Raw genomic sequence first — 20,726 nt, 5'->3', positions numbered from 1 at the left:
AAAATGGAATATCTTACCACAACAGAACTTCACAAAAAAATGAAAATGAAGTTGTAACCAAAGTATGTTTTTGAGTAGTTCATCTGTTAGCCCAGCAAGGAAAATTGCTTATTGATAGTGATTTAATTAAATCATGCAGCAAAATAAACTTATTTAAGGTTGTTAGACTTTTGGCAAGAACAGTTTCTTGAAATGTTGAGGACACTGGAGCACTATTAACGGTCAATTAAAAAACAAAGAAAATGCTTTTGAGTGGTTTTCCTTGCTTCTTGATGAATCAATAGATACTAGTAATACTACTCAGTTGCTTATTTGAGGAGTCAATGCTGAGTTTCAAGTGACTGAAGAATAACTTGTATGAATAGTTTGTGGAGTGACTAAAGGTGAGAATATTTTCAAAGAAGTTAAAACACTAAATCAGTACAACCTAAAGTGGAATCTGCTAAAATGTGATAAAGCTGACGATGATGGACTGGAAAAAGACTTACTGGACAAATTTACAAAACTTGTGAAAATGTAAGTTGTTTAAAGCTATGGATACTTACTATATTATCCACCATGAGGTACTCTGAGGAAAGTACTGGAATCTAGCATGTGTTATGGAACCAGCAGCGTCTGCCAGTGAACTCCACTGACTGTTGTAAAATTTACCCTTCACCAGTTCTGTGAATTTTCTTGTCAAAATAGAAACTGAATAGCCTGACTTTCTCTATCACACAACAGTGACAGCTTAGCAGGGATAAAGTTTTATTGAGATTTTTTAAGACTAAGACTGAAATCTTTTTGAATGAGAACTGTGTTCAATCTCTATTCCTGAATGATGAAGAGCTTTAGAAATTGGGTTTGCTGCAGACTCTATAATGTTTATTAATGAATTAAATCTAAAATTACAAGGTCAAACAACGCTTATACGTGAAAGATACACTGTGGTAAAGTCATTTTAATGACAAGCAATGTTTGAATCACAATGTTAAGCAACTTTATATACTTCCTGTGCTGTCAAAGATTAAAACAATAAGTGAGATCTCCATTTCCACACAAACTTGCAGTGGGTAGATTTTTTGAGCTCAGTTTCAGGAGCATTTTTAGACTTAGATGCAAGAAATTTCTATATTTCAAAATCCATTTAACTGTGCAGTTCAGGAGCTTCCACCTAACCTGCAACTGGAAATGACTAATCTACAAGGTAATGACATTCTAGAAGGCAAACATCAAGAGAAGACTCTAACAGAATTTTATAAATTCCTTCCAAGCAATGAATATGCTCAATTAAAATCATATGTTCATGAATTGCAGTATTTGGCAGTACCTATTTGTGTAAAAAGAATTTTCAAAGAAGAAATATGTAAAATATGCAAAATGTCATTATAGGTCAGCATTAACAGATGAAAAGAAAATTTTGATGAAAGGGAAATGTAATAGGCTAAATTTTATCCTCCTCAAAAGTATTCCATTTTTCTCATTAGTAGACTTGTATTACAAAAAATTGTACTAAATTATTGCATTTTGAATTTCACAAAGAAAAATCCCATGGAAATCTATTTTCTCTTGTATTACATAACTTCTTAAGTAATACCCTTAATTTTGTCTCTTGCTCTGCAAAGCCTAAAATAGTTCCCAATATTTCCAGGAGAATTTTGCTGACCCTTGCTCTAGGAGACACTGCTACTCTCTGAGTTGATTCCTGGGATGCTACATTGGGTTGTACAATAGTTCTTCCATATATTCAACAAACACTTTTTGAATATCACCTACGTGTTAGGAAGGTACATGGGAAGCCCAGTGGGAATACAAATATAAATATGACTTTTTTCAAGAAGCTTAAAATTAAGTAAAAAAGAATGTAATATATAAATAGTTCTAATAAAGGCAGAAATGTAAAGAAAACTGCCAGCTGAGAAGAGAGATCCAGAGTAAATACTGGAGAGGTTCTGAATAGAAGTTACTCTTTGTACTAATCAGAAAAGGAATTACTGAAAAGGTAGGTTGGAACTGGATCATAAGATAAAGATACTGCCCTTACAGCTATAAATGCGACAGGAGAGATGAGCTGCTCAGGACAGGTGAGAGTCCTTTCTGTGGAAGGCCCAGTTGGGAGAACAGGACTGAAATGGTAAAGTCAATTTTGAATTTAATACTAGAGCATTTTTCCTTTTTTTTCCCCAAATACTATTTCCTTCAAATTATATCATCATATATATTTTTTCTCTTACTTATGGTAAAAAATAATTCAATATATTTTAAAGTTATATTTTTAAATTTTCTTCATGACAACAAAACTCACTAAAATAATGAATAAAAGTGCATTTTACATCACTAGGTGGCTACGCTGGCTGTTGACAGGGAGCTGTCTAAGGGTGGGGGTTCACATTCCTTAGTTTGACCTTTAAACCTTTTTTTGTCCCGATCTACAGTGACCGCCTTATCTCCCACCATTCCTCTCTATTAGTGGCTCTCAATAGCTGTAAGGAACATTATGAGGGCAAAATCCTTACAGAGGGAGAGAGGAAGGAAGGGGGGAAAGAGACAGAGAAGGAGGGAGGACCGGAGGTGAGAGAGAGAGAGGGAGGGAGGGAGGGAGGGAAAGGGAGGGAGATACACACAGGGGACTTAGGATTCAGGCGGTGTGGTTCTTCCACGTTGCCTGCACCTCATCCTAAGTGCATTAACCTCCTCTGTTCCTTTCCCCTTGCTTCTTACTATGTGTTTTACGTTGACTTGATTTAATTCGGTCTGTGAGCTTTTTTGTTCCATATCTGTGGGATAGATTATCTGGTAGTGTACTTTCCACACGAATGATGAGAACCCTGCAGTCATGAGATGGTGCCATTTTAGAGCTCTTCAAGGCAAATGAATGTCAATCTAGTCATAGACATCTGAGACTCTGGGATATAAAACTTCAAAAACATTCAGAGAAGACATCAATCTTATATCAATGTTTAGGTCTCTAAATAAGAATATGACTTTATGGGAAAGGTAAGTTTAAAAAAAATTCGGATGAACAGTGTCCTCCCCAATAAAAATAAAATCAGGTGAAAGACTGAAAGAAACCAATGGCCTGCAGAGAAACCAGATTCTAAAAGGTCGTGTACAAAATATGGAAGGAAGGGCACGTATGCAAGGAAAAATAAAACCAAATAGACTTAGACCAACAAAGTAGCTCCAGAGTTAAACTAGGTCAAGAGTTATAACTGTCTACTCACTGTAAGAATGTCCCCTCCAGCCACCTCGCTCCCCCAAATATATAAAGTGGGTTGTCTTTCAAGGCTGTGAGTGTCCCACCCCTGGGTGTATTATAAAAGTAATGGATCCATAGGAAGAGGACATGTATCACAGGACAGATTACCCTAGATGATTTTAGAATACCTCAACATTCCAGAATTCTAAAATAGTACCACTTCACCTCATTTAACCTCATTTAATTTTAGACAATTTTTAAGATCTGTATTTTTCAACAGAAAAAAATGTATCTTTGGGGTGCTACATGGACAATGAATATTACTGCTGAACACTCCTGAAGTCAATAGGTATTTTTAGCTGAGAATAATAAGGATCATGAGACTAGTCCTTAGGAGTAACTGTAAATTAGCAACTTTATTTTACTTGCAGTGCTATCAGACATTTAAGACAGAATAATAAATATCTTCCAAGTCATTTACTGTTCATGTTGGTTTCTTAGAAATTTGAGGATAGTAGCAGAGTGTTCTGTACAAAGTTCCAAACAATGTTTCATACAAATAGAGAACAAACATTTCACATTATGAATACACAGATGGATGAGTAATTTTGCTTTCAAGAAAAACAGATGCTAATCCCTAGCCCTTCTTTCCACTGCCTTCTAAATGATTTGTCTAAAACTGATCAGCAGAGGGTAAGTCATTCCAAGCAAATTTTAAAAAGCAAATAAAGTCACAGTTATTATTAACTTGTTCAGAGATGCTGAAACCAATCAACAGCTTACCTGAGTCTTTTTTTTTTGAGGACGATTAGCCCTGAGCTAACATCTGCTGCCAATCCTCCTGTTTTTGCTGAGGAAGACTGGCCCTGAGCTAACACCCATGCCCATCTTCCTCTACTTTCTATGTGGGATGCCTACCACAGCATGGCTTGCCAAGCGGTGCCATGTCCGCACCCAGGATCTGAACCGGTGAACCGTGGGCCGCAGAAGCAGAACGCGTGCACTTAACCGGTGCGCCACCGGGCGGGCCCCTACCTGAGTCTTAAAAAAGTTAACAGAATGGTAAGAATACTTGATGTCTCATGGCCAGAGATTTCCATTAACCTCAGATAGGAGCCAGACTCCCTGTTAAAATTGTTTTTTTTCACTTTAGATATAACTGACATATAACATTGTATAAGTTTAAGGTGTACAACGTGCTGACTTGATACATTTATATATTGCAATATGATTACTACACTAGTGTTAGCTAATACGTTTATCATGTCACGTATTTATCATTTCCTTTTTGTGTTGAGAATAGTTAAGATTTAGTCTTTCAGCATATTTGAAGTTTATAAATATAGCATTGTTGACTTATTATCCTCAATATAATCACTATGCTGTGCATTAGATCTCCAGAACTTATCTACTAGTTGTAAGTTTGTTTTATATTGGTTTTGAACTCTGCAGGAAAGTGTCAATTTTGACAATACTGAAACTGATGGCTGCTTAAGCCTTGAGATTCTAAGGAAACAAGTACTTGGATCAGTAATGACAACAACAACATCAACATCAACCACTACCACAAGAGTTACTTTTTTTTTTTTGGTGAGGAAGAATGGCCCTGATCTAACAACTATTGCCAATCTTCCTGGTTTTGCTTGAGGAAGATTGTTGCTGAGTTAACATCTGTGGCAGTCTTCCTCTATTTTGTATGTGGGATGCCGCCACAGTATGGTTTGATGAGCAGTGCAAAGGTGTGTGCCCGGGATCTGAACCTGCAAACTCCTGGCTGCCAGAATGGAATGTGTGAACTTAACCACTACGCCACTGGGCAAGCCCCCAGGAGTTACTTTTTATTGAGTGTCTTCTATGTATCAGAAACTGTAATGGCACTATGGCTGTATTGTTTTATTTAATCTGACGTCAGTTAAGGAAAGAAGAGGGAGCCTTTTACTTTGACTCTCCTGTGGGGAAAGGAAGGAGTAGTTTAAGTATAAGTCTGCATTCTTTCTGGAACTGGATGGAAAGATTTGGGAAGGAAAATGGGGCTACTTAAACACATTTAGAGGACAGACACAGAGATAGATTTTGGAACTATGCTGACTGGTTTGTATATAATAGTGAAACACACCAAAGAGAATGTCACTCTGTGATTCCCCGGACTCCTCAGTTTAGCTGTCTTATTCTCATTAGCATTGAAACAGATGTATTAAGAAATAAGTAAGAAAGAAATAATATTTGTTCAATACAGGTAACAACAGGAACCCACATTGTAAAGATGATTAGCAAAGGAATATAATGTTTAAAATTATGTTAAGTGAAATGATAAATATTTTTAATGTTAATTTCATTTCTCATCACTAGATAGATAAATTTAAAATGACACTGGGGCCGGCTCTGTGGCCGAGTGGTTAAGTTCGCGCGCTCCGCTGTGGCGGCTCCAGGGTTCGGATCCCGGGCGCGGACATGGCACCGCTCGTCAGGCCACATTGAGGCGGCGTCCCACATCCCACAACTAGAAGGACATGCAACTAAGATATACAACCGTGTACAGGGGGGTTTGGGGAGATAAAGCAGAAAAAAAAAAAAAGATTGGCGACAGTTGTTAGCCCAGGTGCCAATCTTTGGGGAAAAAAAATAAAAAAAAATAAAATGACACTGAACTTCAAATCAGTTTATGTTTTTGTTAAAGTACTACCTTGAAAATTACTAGGAAAATAGTTTTTTCCTTTCCCTCCTGCCAAGCACCCTTTGTGTTCGTAGAATTATGTTTATATATATATATATATATATATATAGTTATTTACTGTGTAAGAAAATAGTAATTAAAATTAATTTACTTTCCATAATACAAAAAAAAAGTAGGATGCCGTGAAATTTTTTTGCATTATTAGGCAACGTAAGTACTGTATTTTTCGTTAAGACAGCAACCAATGAGTTATAAAATTCTGTGCTTCCTTTACTCCAAGCAACTAAAAACACTTCTGTTTAAGTAGGAATTTCTCATTTTATTTAGTTTACTAAATATATCCCTCCTAGGAAAGAATTTGCTGTCTAAAAATATGTGGGATAGTAATTATTAGGTGATTATATGCAAGGCTACATTATACATAAATAATGTAGCATTCATAATACTTTTCTACAGTGCCAATCACAAGTAATGTGGCCAAATGCCAGAAATAAGATTTATGAGTGAGTTGCATACTAAAGTCAGGAGGTAACTTTCGTTTTGAATCTAGACATATTAAAGCTTATGGGACTTGGAGTGGGGTTGAGGCAAGTCTTAAGATAATGAAGACAGGTCTGCTTGACTTAGGTCTGTTCCCAAGAGAATACAAAACTAACTCTTGTTCAGTGGTAATGAATACAGGCATTTCGACATTGTATTACGTTGCAGAAATTATTTACACATTTCCATTCGAACAGCTGGTGGTTTCTCAGTCTTGCAAAATGGACAGTGCAAATGCCACTATAATATTGGACAAAATTAGTACATCATATGAAATCTCCTTTACCCAGGTCTCAGCCCATAATCATAGGACTAACAGGGACTGAAAGAGGATATTTTATCTATACTTAGGCTCTCAGAAATGTCTAGGCTTACACAACAATGAAGAAATAAATGTTCATCTTTTATTTCAAAGGTAACAAATCTATGCCCATACTATCTTATTTGATCCTCCAATAATCTTGTGAATATGTCAAACTCTTTCTTGATTGTAGGTTTTTTTATTTTGGTTCCTTCACATGGCATGTTTTCCCCTCATTCTTTATATACTTGGCTAAATCTTGCCTTTACTCTCCAGCTTAAGCGCAACCTTCTCAGCGAGGTCTCCATAGTCTACTCCATCTAAAATTTATTTCCCATTATGCTCTATCTCAAAACCCTATTTATTTCCTTCACAGCATTTACCAAATTTGGAATTACCTGATTTGTTTATTTGTAGACTACTACTCAGTTATTAGGTTGATCCATATTACATTGTGATTTTCTTTTTAGGTCAAACACGGTCAAATGTCAGAAATTTGTTGCTGTTCCACATATGTTCCAGGAGGGCGAGTCTTTGCCCATCTCATTCACTGCTATATTCTCTAACTCCTGGCTCATATTAAGCACTGAATACATATTTATTGAATAAATGAATGTTAGATTAACCATAAATATTTATTATCATGGAAAGATGATAGTAGTTCAATAAGTGCATGTAGTTTACTGAACACTTCACATAAAATCTCTCATTTGATTCCCATAAAAAACATACAAATCAGATATTATGTATTCATTTTATAGATGATGCTTAAGGTGTCAAGCAGCTAACACATTTTAATTTTAAACTCAGGTCTCCAAAGTCATAGTTGTTATGTAAAGAATACTCATTCCTCAAATATTTGAGCTTCTGCTGTGGGCCTGACATTACATGAGGTGCTAGGGATACAGAGATGAATAAAACACAGTCCCAGTTCTACACGAGTTTGCAATCTCTTGGGGGCAGAAAGATATAAAAATAAGTAATTAGCATCCATATGATCCATACTGTCACGGAAGCAGAGTAGAGTGTACACAAGTTCAGAGTAGGCATGCTTAATTCTGACTGGAGAGTCCAAGGAGTAGTATCTGAAGGAGGTAACAGTTCAATTAAGTCCTGAAAGATCAAGAAGTTGCTTATCCTAAACTTGGAAAGAAAGATGGAAGAGCTTTCCAAGCAGAGGGAATGAATTACATGTAGAAGGGCATGAAAGTGAGGGAAATGCATAGAATTTGGGGGCTGTAATTAAGCGTACTTGAAGGAGAATAGCATAGTGGTTTACAACACAGGCTCTGAAGCTAGACTGCCTGATTTTAAATTCTGCCTCTAGTATTATTGTCTGTGTGACCTTGGGCAAGTTACTTTGTCTTTCTGAGTCTCATCATTCTTTTGTGTAAACTGGAGATGATAGCTACACATACTTCACAGTTTTTTGTGAGGATTAAATAACTTCATATATATATTAAATAACTTCACATATATATTCAGCACCTGGCATAGTGCCCAGCACTTAGTAAACACTGAATAATTGTTAGCCGTTTTATGGCTGAAATGCACAGTACATGTGAGGAGAAAGAATATAAGACTAGAAACGTAAACAAAGGCCAGATCATGAAGGGCAACATTCCAAAAGAGCATGAACTTAATGGATTGGGAGTCACTGAAGATTCAATTAGGAAAGTTACATCCTTTAGCAAATCTTTCATTTTGTTGCTAATAAGCAGCCAAATATACTGAGTCGTCTGTTCTGGAAGAGTTCCTAATGAGCAGTAAATGGGCCAAAACAAGCAGCAGGGTGGAGGAGAGGGAGAATGTAGCAATCATGATAAGCCAGAACTGGATAATCAGTATCTTAATAAGCAAGAGTTGACAGGATCTACTGAATGTAGATCTGGCCAATGTAGGTATGTTTCATTCTCCAAAGTACTGTAAGGAAAGAAATGTATCTTCTTAGAAACAGAAGTTTCTTTAGTGTATTAAGCTCATAAACTAGAGAACACACAGCCCAGACAGTGGCAGGCTGCTGGTGTTCCTAATAGAGGTTTCCATGGGGGTCTTGCTTTCTATGCCTGGATTATGAGTGGGCTGATGAAGCGTGTTTTCCCTTATACCAGACATAGTCCACAAGTAGAAAAATCAAGACTTTCAATGTTCTTTTACGGCAAGCATCTCATTTTAGACAACACTTAAGCCTGTGTTCACCTGACAAAGTGCAAAGTCAAGATTGAAAGGCCTTGATTTGTCCTAAACCAAGTTATTAGTTTTGTTTCTTTCCCTCTTTTCCAATAACCAATTTTATTAGTTGCAGCAATAAAAAATAAAAAGACTGGTAAGTCCTCGTTCTGATGACAAATGGATTTATGATCTTTGCAGGGAAGAGTTGTTTTCCTCTTTCATAAATGACCGAGGCTCTATGCTTATACAGAAGTCCAACTCAATGAAAACAGCATGGTAGACTCATTTACGACAGATGTGCTAAGCTGACCAGTCTCAAAACACTCATTCGTACACAAGGAAATTCACACAGGCAACTGTGAGCCTCCCCAGGACTATCCTTCAAATATAGTCACATGACCTTGAAAAAACATTGAAACTGCAGTGAGAATATGCCAGGAATTCTTTAACTCCTTGGCCACATCAAAAAAAAGAAAGAATATTGTTTAGGAAAATCAAGTAGTTGCATAATGCTAGAAATCCCAGAATAAATATTTTTCTCAGTGGAAAAATCCAGCAATCTTTAAAGGTAAGCCAAGAAACACCATGGTGCCATGATTTAAAAAAAAAAAAAAAAAAGACTAATGGAAAGATGTTCTTATCCTTTGTCGAAAATATTCCAGGGAATTTGCTAGTATTTAGAGACCAATGCTTTGTCTTAAGTAGTTTTCTACTACCATAGCGCGGTTCAGAAATAATTATCTTAGAAATCACTTTCCCTAATGACCAGTTTAGCCATTGCTACCTAATTTCATTGAACAGACTAACTCCTTATAAAGTATTATTATTCTAATTTCATATCAAATATTCTACGAGAGTAGAGACATTTGTAGAAAATATTTCCATATTCATAAATACCAATAGCATATGCAAACCTTGGCATTAAAAAGAAGATTCCTCAAGGGAAAGTTATTTGCTTTTATTTTGATGGATACAAAACATTCAATATTTTTGACATCCTGATATCCTAAGTATGCATGTAAAATTTTTATAACTTATTCTTTGAAAATGCTGAAAAGTAGGAGATGATGAATCATGATCTGATACCTAATTGCTTACTAATGGCAATACCAGAGACCATCCAACTTCACGGCCCTAAAAGGTATACTGCAGCAATATTCAACATTATTGTAATTTATTTGAATTTCTTTCATCACAAAATTCAATAAGCTTTTTATAGTAGTTATAAATAAAGGGACATGTGGCTCAGAATCTGTTTTTTCAAAATGACCCACCCCCCAATTAGAAGTAGAATAATTAAGGGCAAGTAGAGCTGGAAGGTGCATGTTTCGTTGACTGACCAACTCATCCTCAGATTCTCCTTTCCCTTAATTATGTCTTCCGCCTCTCTCCACCAGGTCCTTTGAGCATTTAAAGATGGTCAAGTTTCTCTCATTTAAAGATAATTTGATACCTTAATCACAGCTGCTTCTCTAGATATTGCTCTGCTTTCTCCTTTAAGAGCCAAATTTCTCCATTGAATTGTCTGAATGTGTTCATTTCCTCACAGTGTACTCTCTCCTTAAGCACTCCAATCTTATTTCTGCCCTTATTAATCAAATCAAATGGTTATTTGCTAAAGTTACCAATGACCTTCATATACTGAAATATAATGGTTATAATAATTTTATCTGATTAGAGCTCTGTATTAGTTAGGGTCCTTACTTACAAACACCAAGAAACCAATCCTGGATAATTTAAGCAGAAAATTTACGAAAAGATATTGAGTAGCTCATATAATTACAGATAAACCTGGAATACCAGGTTTGAAAAATGGGTAGGATTAAAGGAAGGTTAAGCAGTAGGAATTTGGACACTGCTATGTGTACCACCCCAGCTGCTGGACATTGACACCAGTCACACCTGGAAACTGAGTGCTGTTGATGTTACTGCTACTGCCACTGCCACTGCCACCAGAAGACAACCTCCATCATCCCTGTTTCTATATATCACTAACTCCTCAATTGAAAGTGTAGGTGAATATAACTGGTTAGGCCTCGGTCATGGGCTTACATCCTTATTTCAAGGAGGGACTGGAAGGTGAGAGCCTGGAATTTTTGACTTCTGTAGTAGAACGTGGCCTCCCACCAAGATTCAAAAAGAGAGTAAACACAAAAACAGGCTTAAGATGCTGAGTAGCCAAAAAAACAAAAACCAAAAGTAAAAAAACTCATGTCCAACACAATCTTATTAGATACAGTTGATGATTTTCTCCTTCTTGAAATATTCTTTCTTAAGTTTCCAGGACATTACATTCTTTTTCTCCTATTTATTATGATCACTCTATCTCAGTTTCCTTTATAGTCTCCTCTTCCTCCTTTACCTGAATTTTAAATGACAGAATTCATCACAGCTTGGTTCTGGATCTTCTTCCCATTGTTTACTTAATATTTGTGTTCGTTTTTCTTCATTTGCTCCCCAAATCCATTCACTGACCCTTCTCTATCTTGCTATTTGTCCTGGGATTCTGACCTTCATAGACTGTAGCACCTGGGTTCTCTAACTTTCAGTTGAGGTTGGTCAATGGGATGCACCACTAGGATACTGAACGGTAGGAGGAGAGAGAGGTAATATATTTATTTCTTCCATTTTTTCCCAGCTTTGGCATTCTGTCAGTGGCTGCGTTGCTTTCAACTATAGCTTCTGTGAGGTGCCCCTTTTCCAACAGCTCCAGCTCTCAACTCGACATTATTTCTTTTCTTTAACCTTTCAGGTCTAAGGGTGGTAACTGTTTCTTACTGTTGATAGTCTCTGGGTTCCCCCCCATGCCTTTGTGGCTGTCTTACCCCTGTCTACACTTGCGTAAATAGTCTCTAGAAAATTCCAGTTGAGTATACCTTCAGCTTCCTAATGGGATTCTGATTAGCACATTTTATATGCTGGTGACTCTCAAATTTATATTTGACATCCTCCCTGAGCTCTAGTCTAGAATATCTAACTGCCCACTTAACATCTCCATTTCAGTGCTATAACCTTGCCCATAAGATTTGGGCCTCCTTCAGCATTTGCTTTTTTAGTGATGGGGATTATAACACATTGAGTTATAAACCTGCACAAGTTAGAAATTTGGAAGTTATCCTTGACATCTCTCTCCCTCCCTCACCTCCCATAATGAAATATCAAGTCCTGTTGAAGCTACCTACTAAATACTACCTAAATCTATCCACTTCTTTCCACTTCCACTTCACCAGTCTAGTCCAAAGCATCAACATACGTAGCCAGGAAAACTGCAATAAATAGTCTTCTTACTAGTCCCCTGCACCTACTCTTGTCCCTTCCAATCCATTTCTCACACTGGAGGCAGAGGGAATCCGTTAAAAACGTACAATTGGATAATGTCCCTACTAAGCATAAACCTCAATGGGGTCCTACTTTTTTTAGGTAATGTTCAATATCCTTAACATGGCCTTCAACATCCTCCATGATGTGGCTCTTGTATACCTCAACAGCATCACACTGCATCACTTTACACGTCGCTCACTAAGCTTTAGCCACAATTGGTCTTGTTCTGGTTCTTCAAACACATTATGTTCTTCCCAGCTTTGTATACGCTGTTGTCTCTGAATAGAATCTTTCTTGTTTTCCCCACCCACAGTTATCATTCCTAACTTACTAACTCCTACTTAGCATTCAGTGTCATGTCTCTCTTTCCCTACCTTCTCATATAAAACCACTTTACTGAAGCATAAATTAACATAAATTATAATAATAATTTGACATAAAGTAAATTGCAAAGTATATAATTTGATAAATCAGCATAAAGGATACACCAATGCATCATCACAGTCAAGATAACATGTCTCCCACTCTCAAAGTGCTCCCCGTCCCTTTGTAAGCCCTCCTTCCCATGTCTCCCCACATGTACTCACATCTCCAGAAAACCACTGATTTTCTTTATGTCACTACAGATTAGTTTGCACTTTCTAGAAGTTTATATAAGTAGAATCACACAGTATGTCCCTTTCGTCTGCTGTTTTTCACTCAGCATAATTATTTTGAGATTCATTTATGTTGTAGTGTTTATCAACAGTTCATTCTTTTTATTGCAGACTAATATTTCATTACACATATGTACGACAATTTGTTTAGCCATTCACCTTTTGATGGATATTTGAGTTGTTTCCAGTTTGTGGCTATTACAAAGAAAACTGCTATGAATACTCATGTGCAAGTTTTTGTGTAGACACATGCTTTCATTTCTCTTGGCCAGAAGCGGAATGGCTGGGTCATACAATAGGTGTATGTTTAACATTTTAACATACTGCCAATGTACAGGATAACTGACATCTTAATGGTATTGAGTCTTCTGATCCATGAAGACAGAATATACACCATTTATTTAGGTCTTCTTTAATTTCTGTCAGTAATGTTTTATACTTTTAAGTATAAAGGTTTGCACTTTTTTGGGGATCAGATTATCCTGTTTTGACACCATTATAAGTACTGATTTTTAAATGTCAATTTCTAATTGTTCATTGTTAGTATAGAGAAATACAATTCATTTTTCTGTATTGATCTTGCATCCTGCAACCTTACTAAACTTACTTATTAGTTTTTTTGTAGATTCTGAAGGATTCTCTACACGGATGATCATGTTGTCTGTGAATAAAGACAGTTTTATTTCTTCCATTCCAATCTAGGTGGCTTTTATTTCTTTTTATTACACTGTCTACAACCCTTGACTAGAACTTCCAGCACAGTCTTGAATGTGTCATATAAACGTGAGAGGGTAATCAAGATGTCTGTGGGCATGTGAGGCTTCAGAAGGTTTGCCTCACAAACATCTACACTGAACATAGTTTTTGGAGGAAGTACTCAAATAATAAGGGAAACAAACTTAGGAGATTTTACAATGGATATAGAAAGTAATAGTGATCAAATACTTCAAATAAGTTTCCTACTCTCTTAAGAGACAAAGAAAATGAAAAGAGAAAGTAAATGCATAAAAGCTACAAGTCAAAATTCAAGGTAATTGAAGGTGAAGAGTGGTTTACAGAAACAGAAGGACATGAGAGCACACACAAGTACAAGAGCACACACAGGTACTTGTTATACAGATAGTGATATGTTAAACCATCCAATGGAAGTCAGAAAAGAAGAAAAAAGAAACAAAAAACCAAAAAGATGGCACAGAACAAGGAAAATACAGAATTAAGATGGCAAATATTCTTAAGGGAGAAATTTCAGATGATTTCTCCTAAGAGCTGGAGCAGCAGAAGGCTGAGCACTACTGCTGCTACCGTCTCACACAGCACTGAAGGCCCCTGCCAGCCCACGTGTAAAGGAAACAACGAGTGGAAGGGAGGAGCTAAATCTGCCATTATTCGAAGATGATATTATTTACCTAAAAATCCAACAGAATCACACCAGCAAATTATTAGAAATAAAAACATCCAGTTGTGTGGAATATAACCTAAATCAGTAATATTTATTTAAAGCAGTAATAACTAGAAAGTAAAAAAACAATACACAAGGTCTTTATTGAGGGACAGTATTGCACATAGATAAAAACAAAGAATATGGAGTTAGACTGCCTTTGTAGCCACGTGATTATGAAAGTGACAATCTCTCAGTATCTGTTTCTTCATGTATTCTAAGACATTATGCACATTCTAATAGGGATGCTAATTGTATCTATCTTATTCAAGATTGTAAAGGTTAAACGAGTTAATACAGTGAAACACTTATGCTACCTGGCACATACTATGCATTATATGAGTTTTTGCCATTATTATGATGAGAAAATCTATTATAAGATGACAAGAATAAATATTTCATCTGTTATATTAGATAACTAAAACGATAAGATATTAATTTTCCCCAAATAAAACTATAAATTCAAGGTAAACCCAATGGTAATTCAAGTTTTTGCTTTGTTTTCAGAGAAACTCAATAAATCTAATCTCAAATGTATGTAGTAGAAGTGTAAAGAAGGGGAATTTGCCCTACTAAATATGGGGACATACTACAAAGCCATAGAAATAAGAACAATGTGACAATATAAACAAACCAGAGATCAGCCATTTTTTCCTGTAAAAAGGCCAGATAGTAAATATTTTAGACTTTGTGGGGCGTTGGTCTCTCTTGCAACTATTCAACTCTGCCATTCTAGTGCAAAAGCAGCCATATGTAAACAAATGACTGTAGCTGTGTTACAATAAAATTAATTTATGGACACTGAAATTTAAATTTCATGTAATTTTCATGTGTCGAAAACATTTTTCTTCTTTTTATTTTTTCTATCATTAAAAATGTAATAATCACTCTTAGCTCATGTGCCATACAAGAATAGGCCGATTTGGTTCACTGGGTGTTTGCTGACACCCAGAACACACTGCAGATACAGACCATGTATAAATGAGACTTAATAGAGTTGGCTAGATGTTTCCTGTTTGCCTGTTGAGATCCAATCTCTGCCCTTCTCCACCCTGCTCTATGACCCACTGGGCTCCCTTACCCTCTAGCTGCTGGTCCGGGATATACCAAGGGGAGGTGGATGGGAGGGAGCCCACCCTTGGTGCAGGCAGTAAGGGAGTACATTGTTGGTAGTGAACTTTTAAAGTAATAGTAAAACTGCTCCCCGCCCCCCCCCCATCATATGCTGGCAATTCTAAACAATTTCAGTGATAAAGTAGTCCTCCCAGCCAGGGCAGATGGCTCCTATTTTCACCTTTATTTTGTCGAGTTTGGCTAATGGGACGTCCTGGCAGATGACTGCAGGACAGGAGAAGGAGACTGAAATATTTATTCCTCTGGCTCTCTTTGCTGGGTTGCAGTGCATTGGCTGAATCTTTTTATTGAAGGTCTCAGCTCCTGCTAAATGGTTCCCTCCGACAGCAATAACTACTGTCTCTATAATTTGATAATTGTTTCCTTCCCCTTGCCTCTTCAGGCCTACGGGTTGTAATGGCTCCCTATTGGTGCTATCCTTTGGGTGCTTTAGCATCTCTTCTGGGTTTCCCTTAGCCTTGCTTGCACCTAAGTATTCCTTTATCAAACCCTCCTTAATTGCCCTATTTGAGTGTGCCATTTTTTTAGCTAGACTCTGATATAGTAATTGGTAATAAGAGTGATGACTGGAAACTAACCACCAAAATGGGATTCTGAGATTGGTTTGCTCATTATCAAGGAATGCTCAGATAACTTCCTTGTTGAGGGTAAATGGACACTAGTAACCTGTGGTATATAGTGGCATCATGATTATTCAAATTAGCACTGGTCATGGTGCTAGATTAAGTGCAGCTGGAGGGCAAAGTTTAGAAGATCATGTGGCCTTGGCATGTATTCACCGTAGCGAACCAGTGTCTATAAAGACTGCATGACCAGAGGCCTGCCTCTAAATGATCTGAGGGAATACACAGAGAAAGGGAAAAATTAAAGGTTTTTCATGCTCAATTCAGAACATAACAGAAAATCAGGAAATCTCCACGGCATCTTGAAGGAGTCCTTTATCTCCTGTAGTCACAAGGCAGATGTGGCTGAGGACACAATCCACCGTAAAGTTCGCAGAATTTACATACTAATACATCTTTCACTAACCAAATCTCTTGTGCTAAGATAAGGGCACTGGGTGCAGAAAGAGTAGAACTCCAAGACAAGGGATGGGGATTATTTGAGCAGACATGGGCAAGACTAAGAACTTTGAACCTCCAATCACTCTTAATTCTCCTTGCTTGTGGAAAGCAGCCTTTGCTCAAGCACGTGGGAGCACTATTAATAGTATGATAGCTTGCCAATTTAAAGCCTGGACTCAACTGTGGGCTATAGTCAATGAGGTTGAAATGCTATAAATTTCCTAGTATACTGTATAGGAAGGGTCCAAAGGCTCAAGAAGACAGAATTGTAGAGATAGATTTATCATGCACAATCTGATTAACCACTTCTAACCAGTCCCTAAGCGATCAAAGAACATTCTTTACCAAGCTGTTAAGAAATGTCATCAGAATAAGATCCCGATTTAAATGGGAATATTGGACTCTCTGAATGGTAGAGTCTAAGTGGTAGTGCTTTACCATCACGGAAAATGTAGAAGTTATTATCACAAGAAGCCACAGGATGGAGTGGAATCAGAATCTTTTGACCCGCAGGGATCTGTGGTGATGGTTAGTTGATCAAAGATCCATAGAAATTAAATATACCATAGTCTACTATTAATATATTGACATATAGGTGGAAAAATTCTAGGTCTGAGGAGCATAAACTTAATTCAGGTCACTGTACTTGGGTTTCATGGCCTCTCACTCAGTTCCCAGATGCAAGCCAGTTCCTAGAGCAGACTCCCTCACTTAAGGGGGAGGCAGGTTCTCTTTGAGGAAGAACCCCTCAATGGTGGTCATAGGTATATACAGTGACTTCTACCCCAAGCCTTCTTTTCTTCAGATGGACCTGTGGTCATTTACTAGATGACTGAACACTGGGGAAAGAGAAACTCTCAGCCTTTCTGGGGGATGTGAGATACTGGATTTGAACCACTGATAATCCCTGGAAATCCAAAATACTATCATGGCACTCTGGATAGAGTGGAAGCTTATCAAGGCCAGGTGATAAACAGAGTTTCCGCCCAATTTCTTTTCCAAGGGGATCCAGTGGGACCGTGAGCCCAGTTTTTGTCATTGCTTTTTCCTCCAACATCAGGGCATAGTGAAAACCCCTAACTCACAAAGTAAAGGCTATTATGGCAGGAAGGGAAGAGACAAGTGGAGGCCCCTGCAACTATCTCTTCTGCAATCCCCCCGCCCCAAACCCCACCAATAAACCTAAGGTATTACCACATCCCTGCAGGAAACTGTGCATACTAACCACATCCCTGTGGAAAACTGTATATACTACTGCCACAAAGACCTGAAAGATGCGGGGGTAGTGATCCTACCACATCCCATATCCATTTTACCACCCGTTTGGTTGGTGTAAACACCAGATAAGTCTTGAAGATAACTCCAAGATTAAACTTACAAACTTAATTGTGTGTTGATGCCACTCACAGCTGTAGTTTCTGATATGGGTGTCTTTACTAAACAACATAGCCATTAGCAACAGCAGCTGATGACCTGGCAGTAATACCCTGATGATCCTTGTTCTATTACTTTACCGCTGTTCCATCAGCCTTCCTAGAGAACACCTTTTACCAGTTAATGGAGGAGTTAAAAAGCTCAGGCCTGATTTATAGATAGATCCGTATTGAATGTCAACATCAGTTAGAAGTGGATAGCTACTGCATTAAAGCCTGAATGATATCAGGGAAGAGAACTCTTCCCAGTGGGCAGAACTTGGAGCAGTCCATATGAATTACGTGATTATATCCATGTGGTGGATATGGGCAATCCAAATATCCACTTGGTTGTTTGTAACCAAACAGCACTGTTGATACTCCAGAGTCCTAACTGAGTTTTGGAATAGCCCTGAATGTGCACAAGGCCTCAGCATCTGGCCTTAAGTCCACTTCATTCCTGCCTATTCTGCATAGAACCAGTGATTTGATTTCATGCATGAGCCTTCACCAAAATAGCCAATAAAAACAGTATGATAGATAAGGCTAGGAATAAGGCTTGGAGTGGCATCAAATGAAATCAGTATCTTATTTGCATTGATTATTTTCTGTATTGTCTTATTCTTAGCAAATTGCTGTCCTTTAAGTATTACCCCACTATTGAAGAAGGATGTAGAGTTGTTGGAAAATGTCTGTTTTCTTGTTAGAAACTAACAGCAGATAACAATCACTTGTCACATTGCTGGTTTTTATACAAGAGAAAATGGTTCATATTTATCTTATCCAAATCAATGTTTTCATTCCATGGAATTTTCAGACCTTTCTAGGGGGAACTTCAGGTGTCACATACTGCCAGAAAGAAGCTGTTTGTCTCAATGAACCATTAAATGACCTGATGTAAAAAATAATTGATGACTTTGACCTGTTACTAATATATGAGGAATATCTTATATAACTGAATATCTGAAATTCCTATTAAACATATATATGTGGAATTCTGGTTTCTATTATCTATATCTGGAATGATTATCTGGACTAGTAGTATTTTAGCCAGAGAACAAATAATTTTCTTTTCCTTGTAATGAAATAAAAATACTTGCTATTATGAGTATGTAGAATTCACATTTTAGTCTCATAAACTACAGGGTACATCAATATACACACCAACTCCATGGTTAAACTTGTGTTCAGCAGCAAGAAATACGACATATTTTCAAATGTGGTTTTCTTTGCTTCAACTCTCAAAATCTTATTCAAAGCAATAGGGTAAGATTCACTACAACATTTCCTAGTAAAACTTAAACCACAAAAATATAGACTCTTAGACCAATTCAAAATGTTTTATTGTTGTATTTTTAATCCACAACCTCATTTTAAGACTATTACATGGTGAGCCTGGAGAGGAGCATGAAAATGAAGCCTCAGTGCTTGAGCTCCCTTTAAGACTGAGATCTCAAATGAAAGCCCTCTTTTAACGAGACTGATGTTAATGGCTGAGGTCTGTAAAATATCTACTTTAGTTAAAGACATCAGCCTAGCTGTCAGTTTTCTAGGCCTTAACCTGATGTTCTGATGTTCTGACATACTGCCTCCAACACAAATGGAAACCACGTTAAGACTCCTCAAAAATATTCACTTTTCTAAATAGAATTTAGCTAGATAATTATTTCCAGTAACTAAATTGGCTGGGTCATAGTATCATAGATTTCTTTTTTTGTTTTTAACAAATGAGATAACTCATCATAGTGAAAGAAGAATATTAATCTGGGTTTGGGTTTAGGTACAGTACCCTACTACCCTGAACAAACAACTAGGATGATTTATTATTTAAGAAAAGAAAAATAGGTCAATAGATAGACCTAGTCAAATAACAGAAATATAAATGGGTACATTTTACTGGGTTCTTGAAAGTATGTGGTTAATTATTCTAATATTTCAAGTGAAAATACAACATGCGATAACAAAAGATACCTGGGTTATGATGACATTAGGGAGGAAAGAGGGGAAATGGATAAGTGAAGACAAAAATATGATTTTTACATTTCTGATCAAATAAGAGAAATTTGCATAAAAGTAACAATCTATATCATTGCATCACCAATAGATGAACACAGAGAAAATATGCACACAATTTTTGTAAAATACTGAGCCTGTGAAAGTAAAGGGAAAATGACTTTTGGCAGAACCCACCTTGGGTTACTGCCAAGCTCTAAATGTTCCAAAGGTGGCTTAAGACATTTGATGAACTCAAAACACAGCCAAGTTGTATACTCCCTAAAATTTTTCTTCTTCGTATTCTTGTTTACAAACTTTTATATTTGTAAAAATAGCATAAATTATTAACAATATGGGTTATTAGATATAAAATAGCCAAGAGAATTACTCATGACATTCTCCAGAAATCATGAACACAGTTCCAAAATAACTATTAAAGAAATGATTGGTTTAACCTGAGCCAGTGTCAAAGCTGAGAAAGATAGCTGAAATATCTATGGTCTAGCCAGGAGACACTTATGCATAAGGAATAAAGAGCAAAGAGATATTCAGTCTACTCACAGGAAGGCCCTGTTTTCCTGGTAGCCCAGCTTTTCCAGGGTTTCCTGAAATGCCATCTGCTCCATGGTATCCTTGCACACCTTTTGGCCCAGGTAGGCCTGGAAGTCCCTTGGTAATTAAAAATTATTTGGATTATAGAGACATGCTGTACAGATGTTTAAATGACAAACACTTTTATATTTATGGGCATGGGGCAGATATTTACATTTTTACTACCCTGTCCCAGGACATTTTCCTGTTTCTTGAATTTCCTAATGGTTTACTCTTTGGATTCAACAGA

The 20,726-nt window shown here is 37.0% G+C and overlaps 1 protein-coding gene across 18 annotated transcripts in view; it reads right to left on the bottom strand.

Annotated features, from left to right (window-relative positions):
- Window positions 1–20,726, bottom strand: part of COL24A1 (collagen type XXIV alpha 1 chain) — a 349,075-nt gene that overhangs the window by 46,757 nt on the left and 281,592 nt on the right. For all 18 annotated transcript variants that reach the window (XR_011532521.1, XR_011532522.1, XM_008516954.2 and 15 more), the window contains one exon: window positions 20,447–20,554. Coding sequence is in view for 16 of the 18 variants with exons in the window: in XM_008516954.2 (XP_008515176.2) it covers window positions 20,447–20,554 (108 nt within the window). In the remaining 2 variants the exon portion in view is untranslated. The remainder of the gene's footprint in view (window positions 1–20,446; window positions 20,555–20,726) is intronic.

Source organism: Equus przewalskii, chromosome 24 (assembly GCF_037783145.1).
Source record: "Equus przewalskii isolate Varuska chromosome 24, EquPr2, whole genome shotgun sequence".
Classification (NCBI taxonomy): domain Eukaryota; kingdom Metazoa; phylum Chordata; class Mammalia; order Perissodactyla; family Equidae; genus Equus; species Equus przewalskii.
The sequence above is the reverse complement of the archived record's forward strand: the minus strand, read 5'-3'. Positions and strand labels throughout refer to the sequence as shown.